The sequence below is a fragment of the Pelophylax lessonae genome, assembly GCF_965119305.1.
Source record: "Pelophylax lessonae genome assembly, chromosome: 11".
NCBI classification, from domain to species: domain Eukaryota; kingdom Metazoa; phylum Chordata; class Amphibia; order Anura; family Ranidae; genus Pelophylax; species Pelophylax lessonae.
Genome location: NC_138778.1, coordinates 195891014 through 195903513, shown reverse-complemented (window position 1 = coordinate 195903513; position 12500 = coordinate 195891014). Strand labels below are relative to the sequence as shown.

The window sequence follows — 12500 nt, the reverse complement described above, 5'->3', positions numbered from 1 at the left end:
GAATAAAAATTCTGAAGTGATTTAATGTATTTGTAATGTAATTTTGAATGATAACTGTACTGATTAAATGACAATCGTATGATCTGGTATTGTATGAGAAATTTTCGTGTTTATCCATTCAGAGAATTTCGGACGAAAGCTGTGTACGAACAATCAGATTATGGTACGATCGCTTCAAAAGCGATATTTTTTTGTACAATAGTCTGATCGTGTGTACCAGGCTTAGGTACAGTGCTAGGTGCTTGAGTAATAACAGCTTAGAATAATAAAAATGCCAAAGTACACAAAGGCTTACCGTGCCAACTAGCATTGGATAGGGACCAGGCATCTCCTCTTGGAGTGTGAAGGTATCGATAATCCAGTCTCTCTTTTGGCGATGCAATACTGTCCTTTCAATGAGTTCCTGAAAATTGATAAAAAGCAGTTTTGTGAAGATTTTCATGAAACAATTGTCTTGTATTCTGCTCAGTAAAAACAGAAAAAGTTTTAGCTTAAAGTGGAAGTTCAGTCAAAATCTGTACATTTACCTTCTCTGAAGCTATTCTGGTCCAGTCACATGATCTCTATAGCAGCAGCTGTTGTTTAGAGGAGCAATTGCTGACAACAGCTTCAAATGCCTGGGAGATTACATCACCCATAGCCTTACTATAGGGGATCCATTGCCGGCTGTCCCTCGTCTACATTGAAGCCGCCGCTGACAGCTGATCATGGAACCAAACTGCAGTGGCTTCAGAGTAGGTAAGTATACATATTTTTGCTTTACAGGGTTAGATAGAATAGGCTTAGATTAGTAGTGGGAGTATAAAGCAAAGCTGTGGCTGGGGTATGGAAATCAAAGTACTTGTGTTTTACAAATTAGCATCTCCATAATGCTGGTCAGCAGAGGGAAGCATGAAATGCTTTAGAATTTCCTGGTAGAGGTCTGCGCTGACTTTCGACTTGATAAAACACAGTGGACTAACACCAGTGAATGATGTGGCTACACAAATCATCACGGCCTCTGGTAAAGTTTGCATTTCATTTGAAAATCAAGGTCTCAAAGCCTGGAGGAAGAGTGGAAAGGCACAGAATCCAAGCTGCATGAGGTCCAGTATAAGGTTTCCACAGTCAGTGATGATTTGGAGAGCCATGCCATCTGCTGGTGTTGGTTCACTGTGTTTTATCAAGTCCAAAGTCAGCGCAGCCCTCTTCCAGAAAATTCTGGAGCACTTCATGCTTCTCTCTGCTCACCAGCTTTATGGAGATGCTGATTTCATTTTCCAGCAAGACTTGGCACCTGCCCACACTGCCAAAAGTACCAATACCTGGTTTAATGATCATGGTATCACTGTGCTTGATTGGCCAGCAAACTCGCCTGACCTAAACTCCATAGAGAATCGGTGGGTTACTATCAAGAGGAAGATGAGAGACAGCAGACCCAACAATGCAGACGAGCTGAAGGTCGCTATCAAAGCAACCTGGGCTTCCTTTACACCTTAGCAGTGCAACAGGCTGATCGCCCCCATGCCACGCCAATATGATGCAGCAATTCATGCAGAAGGTGCCCCGACCATGTATTTAGTGCATACTCTACTGTACATGGACATTTTTTCAGTAAGCCAACATTTCTGTATTAAAAATCTTTTTTTTTTTATTGGTCTTATGGAATAATCTAATTTTCTGAGATACTGAATTTTGGGTTTTCTTAAGCTGTAAGCTATAATCATCAAAATTAAAAGAAAGAAATGTTTGGAATATATCACTCTGTGTGTAACGCATCTATATAAAAAATGAGTTTCACTTTTTTAATTGAATTACTTTTTTGATGATATTCTAATTTTATGAGATGCACCTTTAGATTTTAAGCAGTAAAGTACTTATATCCATTCATTGCTATTGGGTTCTCCTATCATTTATCACCCCTGGTTATCTCAAAGGAATGCAGATGGTAGCGCGTAATGGTACTGTAACATCCCTATGCTGAGCTCTAAGAAAAATATTTTGAACACTACAATATTATCTTCAGGGTATTTATATCCAATCATTACCACTGTGTAATGATTGATGTTTCCATAGCCTGGGTATAGGATTTGTTTTAAAGGGGGAATCTTAGGCACTCAGTTTAGTGGACTAGCTTTTTGGCTGCGCCATGCAGTTTTACTGTATCCTTATTTTCTATACTTAAAAAAAGGAAACCCATACTTCTCTTTTAAACTACAAGCAACCAAATAATATAATTATGTTCCATCCAATATTGAACCTTATCCCATTAACTAAATGCATAATAAAAAAAATTGTTCTTAGCAAGCGGGAGAAGTGTTTTAGTTTAAGGTTACTTGCAAGTTTATCTTAAGTGGAGATCTCCACTAAAAAAAGCAAGTCATTTCAGGTACAGCACATAAAGAGTCTGGGAAATTTTGACTACAAACTATCTCAGTTGCTCATGGAAAAATAGTTTTCTTCTAAATGATACACCTTAGGGCTTCTCTCAGACTTGCTGTACTGCTTACCGCCCTCTGAAGAGACCTGCTACTGCTGCCTCCTAAAAGCCTGAGTATTTTATTTATTTTTTTTTTTTCAATTGTCAACTTTACATTGTGGGACTGAAACTACAAGTTGAGCATTTGACTCCCAGTTGTGGTGCGGCTTTATTGAACTCAATAGCCATAGTAATACTACCTTACAAACTCTGCACCCCGAGTTATAAATGCGATGGCATGTGTAACAGACCTATCTAGTCCTATATTTACAACTCTGGGTGGGCTGCCAAACCATGGCTTAGCTGTCTGGTTTTTCTGCACCCCCATCTGAAAGAGCATACAGCAGACACAGAAATGGTTTTTCCTTTTTGCGCATTCTATGTCAACTTGTATTTTACTTTTTATGTAATGGAAAGGTGTTGGAACTGTTTTAATGCAGTCTATGGCACTGGTGGATGTTCTACCTAATTCATGTCCTGGGAACATCATGTTTCTTCCTCTCACCGTGTGGCATTTTCCCTATAGCAACAAAGAAAGCAGTGAAAACCCTTACATGGGTTAAAATATTTTCCCAATATCATTTGGCAACAAAACCAGCAGTAGATCCCTCACAGGGGTTCTTAACGTTCCCCAGTCTCAAAACTAGTTGCAGTACTACCCCCGTAGGAGCTGCTGATAAGAATGGGCCCTCACCCTTTTCCAAAAACCTCAGCCTCTCTAACCAACCAGGTTAAGTGTACAAACACACAATATCACAGGAAACCATTGAAGGTAATACTTGGAACCCAGGAGTAATGCAATTTCAAATGAAACAGGCACCAAACCAGATATTAAAGGCAAACTTGATATACAGTATTGTCACCCAATATGGTTGGTAACTAAGAAAGCAAAAAATGGATACAATACAATGGTAATAACAAAATGAATAAACAAAAAGACTAGGCATACAATGACATTTGGCATCTAGATCAGCATAAACAGTTGCAAGGCCAAATCAAGTGCAGCAGTGAATAGTAGTGAAGTTTACATGATACTGGAACTATACTGCCAAAGTAGATTAATGGCGGTGCTGCTAGTCCTGAGCCGACTTGGCATGCACTGTTCTTTAAAATAAAAGGAGAATGAAGGGGGGGGGATGTCAGGGCAAAAACGGGACTTGCGGACTTGCATAATAGTGCAAGCTATTGTTGGGGCCCTTTAAGAGCATTTGTGCACTTAACAACAGTCCCAGTTAACCTGCCTAATATGTATAGGTACAATATAGATGCAGTATAGTCTCAGCATCAGTAGATCTGGTTCAGATTCGATAAAGTTTCAATATAATGCAGTATAGGGTTGGTATAGGTGCAGTCTAGGTTTGGAATAAGTGCAGTATGGGTACAGTATGGATTAGTTACACTTGGTGTGCTGCTCTCAGTGGGCTTAGTCCCTGCCAGCAGTATCAGCAATGGGCGAATAGCCTTCTCACTAGTGCCTGGGATGCTGTGGTGACCTTGCACTGTAGAAGGGGGGACCCCCTTGGTCTCTACCTGAAGGCCTCTGGTGATCAACGGTGGGGGAAGCAGGGGTGAGTGGAAGCTTCACTCTCCCTGTGGCAGCAGTGCAGAAGCTGGGAAATGGGCAGTGTTGCACTGCCCCTTGGTCTCCTCACTCTCAGGCGCGAATCTCCTCTGGCATTGTCTCTCGCTGGCAGGCAAATACTCAGACAGAGGTGCTGTCTCTCTCTAATACCCTTAGTGCCAAAAGAAATGACTTAAAAAAAAAAAAAATATCCCACTCCTCCTACTGCACAGTGCCTATTGGGATCTGTAGTGTAAGGAGTTAATCGGCATCATCATATGGCTGCCATCTCCCCAAACTACAACTCCCGGGATTCTCAGCACTCTGCATAGAAGTCTGTTGGGTTTCATGGCCTTTCCCGTGTGGAGTAAAATTATGCATCATAACATCAGTATCTCAGAGGGAGAGAAGAATAAAAGGCAATGTCTCCATCTCCATATTGCTGTAGCCCTGTACTTGGCTACATAGTAAAAATAGTTTAGGCTAGAACTGAACTTGACATTTATTTGGAGGTCTGAAAAAAAAAAAAACATGGATGGAAGCAGACTTAAAAGTAAGTGAAAGGGTATTTTTAACAGCAATTTCCAAAATAGCTCATAAAGCAATTATGTTTGCTGGGCTTTAGCAGAACAGTGCTACACTTAATTGCAGGGTGCAAACAGTGCACTCATCCATCTGTTAAGGGAAGAAACCAAATATGGCTTTTTTGTGTGTCGCAAGAATACACCACATAAGATTCCCTGGGGTGTTTATTGGACTCCTACTTGGATTTCATAATTTATAAAGTAGAAGTTATGAGACTTTAAATAGAAATGAAAAGAAAATGTAAAACTTGCCAAATATTGAACTCAACACATGGAATATGTAGGACCAAGCTGGCACAGTATTTTTTTCGCAAAGCAACTTGCGGTGCATCAGCTGTTGAGGAACTACTGTATGTGTTAAATCAACGGCTGGAGGGGAACAATTTTAAGGAAAAAGCATCTAGGAAAATAAGAAAACAGACCAGGAAGCCTCCATAACTTGTTATATTCTGATGCTGCTTTCTTTTTTTGGTAGTAGAAAGGCAAGCTCCTTATCAAAGCAAAGTAATCTTTGTTAATATTTTGTGTATCTGGGAATTGGCTTGTGGGGACTCATGCCAATTAGTTTAATTACAGGTATTTACAAGGTGTTTTTTTTTTTATTCAAAACCTTTTAATCATGTTACTTTGATGGTAGCCAAAGTTCATTTTTTTCACCAGGACACAGACCTTTGGTTCAAAATGACTTTAATAACAAGTAAAGCAGGTTGATATCCTTCCTGGATGATTTTCCATTTTTCATTTTTTTTTTTTTTTTTAAGAGCATGAATGACACTTTGGTTTGAAAAAAATGTTTTTATTATGTTTATTATGTTTTTATGAAAAAATCAGGTATCGCGGTAGGAAATAAACCAGCAATGCGCTGCCATGACTCGTCACTGGCATGGGTTTTCAATAAAATAATACCGTACAAAGAGCAATCTGGTTGTAAGGAAATCTGGGCCCCTTTAAAACTATTATATAGTACGATGTCAAGAGGTTGCAGATACAAATGGCATTCATTAAAAAGGGGAAAAATAAAGGAGAGAAAAATAACTACACATTATTCAGTGACATTTAACCCTTTAACGCCAGCATGACGCAAATTTGTATCCTTCGGCTTCAAGGGGTTATACTGGGGTGATGCCTGTACCGTTTTTTTTAGAGCAAACAGTCTGCTTTTTTGTGATGACAACTGATGCAGCGGTAGGTAATATCTACCCCCCCTCCCCCCACTCGCCGCTCTGCCTGGGTCTCCCATTCCACCAGCCGGCTGGCCCAGAGTCCCAAATGAAGCTGGATTCGGCTTCTCTGATGTAGAAACCCGGACGCTATGTCATGACATCATTTCCAGTTACTAAAGACTTAAAGGCACCAGATTTTAAAAAAATTACAGTATTCAAAACAGCCAAACTTTTTTTGAATGCTTTTAGGTGCAAAGGAGGGATTTGAGGTCCATATTACTGTCACAAGGGATGTTTACATTCCTTGTGACAGCAATAAAAGTGATACAAAAATAAGATACAGTGTAGAAATAAAATAAATACAATAAAATAAAAAAAACGTAAAGCCTCCGTACTCGCGAGCAGAAGTGAACGCATGCATAAGTCATGCCCACAAATGTAAACAGTGTTCAAACCACACGTGAGGTATCGCTGTGATCATTAGAGCGAGAACAATAATTCTAGCACTAGACCTCCTCTGTAACTCTTAACTGGCAACCCTTAAAACATTTTAAATTGTCACCTATGGAGATTTTGAAGTACTGCAGTTTGTCGGCATTTCACGAGTGTGCGCAATTTTAAAGCATGACATGTTGGGTATCTATTTACTCAGCGTAACATCATCTTTCACATTATACAAAAAAATCAGCTAACTTTGTTTTCTTTATATTGTTTTTTAAATTAGTGAAAGTGTATTTTTCCAAAAAAATTGCATTCGAAAGACCGCTGAGCAAATACAGTATAACATAAAATATTGCAATGATCACCATTTTATTCTCTAGGGTCACTGCTAAAAAAAAAATATATATATATATATACAGTATATATATATTAGGGATCGACCGGAGGGCCGATATTCACTTTTCCCAAATATATCGGCATCGGCCCCCGGAACTTGGCGATATTACCGGTATTGTCGGGATGTCATTAAGTATGTTGCGCCACGTGCCTCCGTGCACTGGGCCTAACCATCAGGACTAGTCGGGAATGTAACACAGCCATACAGTCACCCACCCACCCACAGCAACCTGGTGCCAGCCAGCCATTCACACCCACAGGCCCTGTACCAGCCAGCCAGCCACTGGTCAGGCACTGTACCAGCCAGACACCCACAGGCCCTGTACCAGCCAGCCCCCCACAGCCCCTGTGCCAGCCAGCCACCCACCACAGGGTGCCAGACCGCAAGCCACAGGCACTGTACCAGCCACCCACAGGCCCTGTACCAGCCAGCCACCCACAGCCCCTGTGCCAGCCACCCACCCACCACAGGGTGCCAGCCAGCCACCCACCACAGGGTGCTAGCCAGCCACCCACCCACCACAGGGAGCTAGACAGCCAGCCACCCACCACAGGGTGCCAGCCACTCATCACCACAGGGTGCCAGCCAGCCAGTTTTTTTTAACCCTATATTACATTTTAGTAGTGTCTTTCAAATTTCAATGGAGATGGATGCAGATAGAAAAAGTAAAAGAGTGATCTGGGACTATTTCTCGTCTCCATCTCCAGGAAAAGCAACAGTGTGTATCACGTGCACAAACAATGTAAGCATGGGATCGGCAATTGCAAAAACCAAAAATACATCAAATCTTTGGGCCCATCTAAGAGTTCATCATTTTAAATTATATCATGCAGCACAGAAAAAACACAATGAATCACAAGGTGAAATACCAGTATCCCAGGCAACAATAACAGATATGTTTCAGAAAACAAAAAAGGGGGCTAAATTCAGACGGAAGATCCCAACTGCTGGACAGAGTAATCACAGAGATGATGGTCACTGATAACCAGCTATTTACAATGGTGTCTGACTCTGGATTTAAGTGGTTGATGTCCATAGTTGAGCCAAGGTACACACTGAAGAGTGACAAGTGTTATTGAGCCGAATTGCTGGGAAGTATTCACCAAAAGGTCATTGAGAAAGTAAAGGTTATGCTGCAACCAGAGAATGCTGGCAACTGACTCTCATTCACGACTGACTTCTGGTCAGGATAAACAGAGTCACTAATGAGTCTTACATGCCACTTCATTGACAGCGGATGGACAAGAAGGCATTTGGTGTTGAATACAATAGTGATGCAAGGATCCCACACTGGGGAGTACATTCGAGAAAGTTTTCTAGGCTTGAAGACTGGGGAATCACCAAAAACCGAGTGATGCTTGTGCTTCGAGACAGCGGAGCAAACATTGTGAAAGGAATGAGGCTTTTTGAAGTGTCAGACCTCAGTTGCATGGCACACACCCTCCAACTTGTAGTAAATGATGGTCTGTCAAACCAAGAGAGCTTTGTTTGATATAATTGGCATGCTGAAGAGGTCGCAGGCCATTTCCACCACTCAGTTCTTGCCAAGCAGTAACTGAGGTGCATTCAGGAAGACCTTGGCCTACCCAAAAACAACTTGAATAACTCTGTTCAAACACAATGGAACTCAACACTTCACATGCTGCAAAGAATCAGGTGAATATGGAGGATATTCTTGTCCTACTGCTGATAAGTGGGACATTGTAGTCAATGTCATTGAGACCCTCCTCCCCATAGAGGAAGTGACACTAGAGGTGAGTCATTACGACTCATCTTTGTCATCTGTCATCCCATGTGTGAGAGTGCTGAAGATGCTTCTTTAAGAGAATGAAGGACCCACCACATGTGGCCATAAAACATGTAGGCAGGCCATGAGGGACAGCCTCGCCAAACGTTTTGAGGAGCATGAAGAGAATAAAAATGTTGTGCTTGCATGTCTTTTGGATCCTCAATACAAGAATCATGGTTTCTCTTCTGATGACATATTAGCCAAGGCAAAACAATGGCTGACAGAAGATATTCAACAGGAGGTGCAGGAGGTTCCTGCCTGAAAAGACAAGTCAGGAAGAGCAAATTTCTAATCTGGAAGAACAGGATGCTGCAATATAAGAAAAATGTCCAAAAAGGCAACGGACAGAAGAGAAACTTCATCGTGGTCGAATAGATGCCATGGTCAGTGTTTTATTGGGGCCTCATGCAGAGGATTCTTTTGAATCTGCAATAATGATCCTGGATTATAAACTTCATCTCTATTTGAAGGAACCAGTAATTGACAGATGAAGTGGTGATCCTCTTCAGTGGTGGAAAGAAAATTAGGCACACTACAAAAGACTTGCTTCTCATGCTAGAAGATAGCATTCTGCTCCTCCTTCCTCTGTACCAAGTGAGCGTGTTTTTAGTGAAGTGGCAGCAATATATGAAAAAAACAGAAGCCGTTTAACAGGTGAACATGCTGAAATGTTATGCTTTCTGCACTATAATATTCTTCTACTTAACTGGGAGTATTGAAAGTGAGTAGTACTGGTGTCCAGTCCACTGTCTTTTGCACTGCAGCTACTAGATTTAATCATTGCAGACAGTAAGTGCACTACAGCAGCAGTTTATGTAAATTTTGTTTTTGGAAGCCTTTAGTTAATATTTTCCCAGCACTTTATTTTTCACAGTTGTCTACTCTTCTAGGACTCGTTCGTTTACAAGATGTGAAACTGATGTACCTGCAAGTCTGTACAGAAATCACTGCTTTCAAAATGCAAGGTACCAATGAATATGTAGTACTTGGAAATTATAATTATTGTTATATAGGATTTATATAGCGCCGACAGTTTATTCTTGAGGATAGACAGTACAACTACAATACAGTTTAATACAGTACAAATCAGAGGGCCCTGCTCCTTAGAACTTGCAATCTAAGAGGTAAGGTCAAGAGATACAAGAGGTAATACAGTGCCTTACGAAAGTATTCGGCCCCCTTGAACTTTGCAACCTTTTGCCACATTTCAGGCTTCAAACATAAAGATATAAAGCTGTAATTTTTTGTGAAGAATCAACAACAAGTGGGACACAATCATGAGGTGAAACGAAATGTATATTGTATATTTCAAACTTTGTTAACAAATAAATGAAAAAATTGGGCGTGCAAAATTATTCAGCCCCTTTACTTTCAATGCAGCAAACTCTCTCCAGAAGTTCAGTGAGGATCTCTGAATGATCCAATGTTGACCTAAATGACTAATGATGATAAATAGAATCCACCTGTGTGTAATCAAGTCTCCGTATAAATTCACCTGCACTGTGATAGTCTCAGAGGTCCGTTTAAAGTGCAGGGAGCAGCATGAAGAACAAGGAACACACCAGGCAAGTCCGAGATACTGTTGTGGAGAAGTTTAAAGCCTCATTTGGATACAAAAAGATTTCCTAAGCTTTAAACATCCCAAGGAGCACTGTGCAAGCGATAATATTGAAATGGAAGGAGTATCAGACCACTGCAAATCTACGAAGACCTGGCCGTCCCTCTAAACTTTCAGCTCATACAAGGAGAAGACTGATCAGAGATGCAGCCAAGAGGCCCATGATCACTCTGGATGAACTGCAGAGATCTACAGCTGAGGTGGGAGACTCTTTCCATAGGACAACAATCAGTCGTATACTGCACAAATCTGGCCTTTATGGAAGAGTGGCAAGAAGAAAGCCATTTCTTAAAGATATCCATAAAAAGTCTTGTTAAAGTTTGCCAAAAGCCACCTGGGAGACACACCAAACATGTGGAAGAAGGTGCTCTGGTCAGATGGAACCAAAATCGAACTTTTTGGCAACAATGCAAAACGTTATGTTTGGCGTAAAAGCAACACAGCTCATCACCCTGAACACACCATCCCCACTGTCAAACATGGTGGTGGCAGCATCATGGTTTGGGCCTGCTTTTCTTCAACAGGGACAGGGAAGATGGTTAAAATTGATGGGAAGATGGATGGAGCCAAATACAGGACCATTCTGGAAGAAAACCTGATGGAGTCTGCAAAAGACCTTAGACTGGGACGGAGATTTGTCTTCCAACAAGACAATGATCCAAAACATAAAGCAAAATCTACAATGGAATGGTTCACAAATAAACATATCCAGATGTTAGAATGGCCAAGTCAAAGTCCAGACCTGAATCCAATCGAGAATCTGTGGAAAGAACTGAAAACTGCTGTTCACAAACCCTCTCCATCCAACCTCACTGAGCTCGAGCTGTTTTGCAAGGAGGAATGGGCAAAAATTTCAGTCTGATAGAGACATACCCCAAGTGACTTACAGCTGTAATCGCAGCAAAAGGTGGCACTACAAAGTATTAACTTAAGGGGACTGAATCATTTTGCACACCCAATTTTTCAGTTTTTTATTTGTTAAAAAAGTTTGAAATATCCAATACATTTCGTTCCACTTCATGATTGTGTCCCACTTCTTGTTGATTCTTACAGTTTTATATCTTTATGTTTGAAGCCTGAAATGTGGCAAAAGGTTGAAAAGTTCAAGGGGGCCGAATACTTTCGCAAAGCGCTGTAACTGTGGGGGATGGGCTGATGGCGAAAATAAAAGTACAGTTGTTAGGTGGGTGCCAGATAGGCTTCTCTGAAGAGATGTGTTTTCAGGGATCATCTGAAATTGGACAGATTGGGGTAGAGCATTCCAGAGGATGGGAGAGGCTCAGGAGAAGTCCTGGAGGCGAGCATGGGAAGAGATGACGAGGTAGCTAAAGAGCAGGTGGTCCTGGGAGGAACGAAGAGAAAGATTTGGTTGTTATTTTGAGACCAGGTTAGTGATGTAGCTGGGTGTCAAGTTATGGATGGTTTTGTAAGTTATGGTTAGTAACTTGAATTTAATTTGTAGGTTGAGTGGCACCCAATGAAAGGATTTGCAAAGAGGGGTAGCAGACACAGAGCAGTTAGTAAGGATGAGCCTGGCAGCAGCGTTCATGATGGACTGAAGAAGGGATAGCCTATTTATAGGTAAGCCAATGAGAAGGGAGTTGCAGTAATCGAGACGAGAGATGACCAGGTAATGGAGACGCTTTGTGGTGTCGTTGGTTATGAAGGGGCTTATCTTGGAGATGTTGCGGAGGTTGAGGCAGAAATTGAAAGTAAACAGTAGTGGAAAAGCTGCAAAGCATGCAGGAAATTGTTGAATGAGATGGCAAGCAGACAGGCAGAGCTCATAACAAGAAGAAAAGTTTGTTTTCAGTGGATTATCAAAAATAATTGTTTATATTACTATTACAATGTTACACAATTGGTTATATTGTTATTGCATGTTATAAAATGAAATTCTGTGTGCTATGGCTATAGATTTCCTTTAAGCAAGGTGGTGGATATGTGCCCACACAAGACGTTAGGGGAGATGCAGCAAAAATGTGAGGATCTCTATATTGTTACCTACTTTATCCAAATCTATAAAAAAAAACACAAGCTGACAGATATTTTTGCAATTTTTAAACAGTTGCTAAAGCTGGCTGCACACTGAGATGTGGAGTGTGTTTTTATTTTTTTATTCTTATTTTTTACAGTAAGGACAGATAAATCTGCAGTGCCTGCTGTTTCATTTTACCAGCTGCGCCAAAGTACCGTAACACAGACCACATTTGATTGGTTGTAGTCACTGTTCAGCTAACAGTTTTCTGTCTGGCCCTTTCAATTTTTTAATAGAGGAACATCGGGCAGGAGGCTATCAACAGGGCTACCCGGAGAGAGAGAAATTTGCTCAGTGTATGGCCAGCTTAAAAGTCTTATTCAAAACCAAACAAATTTTTTGTTTGTATGTTATGTTTTGGATGCAGTGGTGTAGAGTCAGACCTTCGGTCAGTGTCCTATTGTGAAAGATGTCAAATTTGATAGCCGCAAAGGTTCTGTTCTCTTATCAG

The 12500-nt window shown here is 41.0% G+C and overlaps 1 protein-coding gene across 1 annotated transcript in view; it reads right to left on the bottom strand.

Annotated features, from left to right (window-relative positions):
* LOC309567551 (cadherin-like protein 26) overlaps positions 1-12500 on the bottom strand; it is a gene marked incomplete at its 5' end in the record, with an annotated part of 147713 nt that overhangs the window by 86210 nt on the left and 49003 nt on the right. The window contains one exon of the mRNA XM_082272935.1: positions 296-403. Coding sequence (XP_082129061.1) covers positions 296-403 — 108 coding nt within the window. The remainder of the gene's footprint in view (positions 1-295; positions 404-12500) is intronic.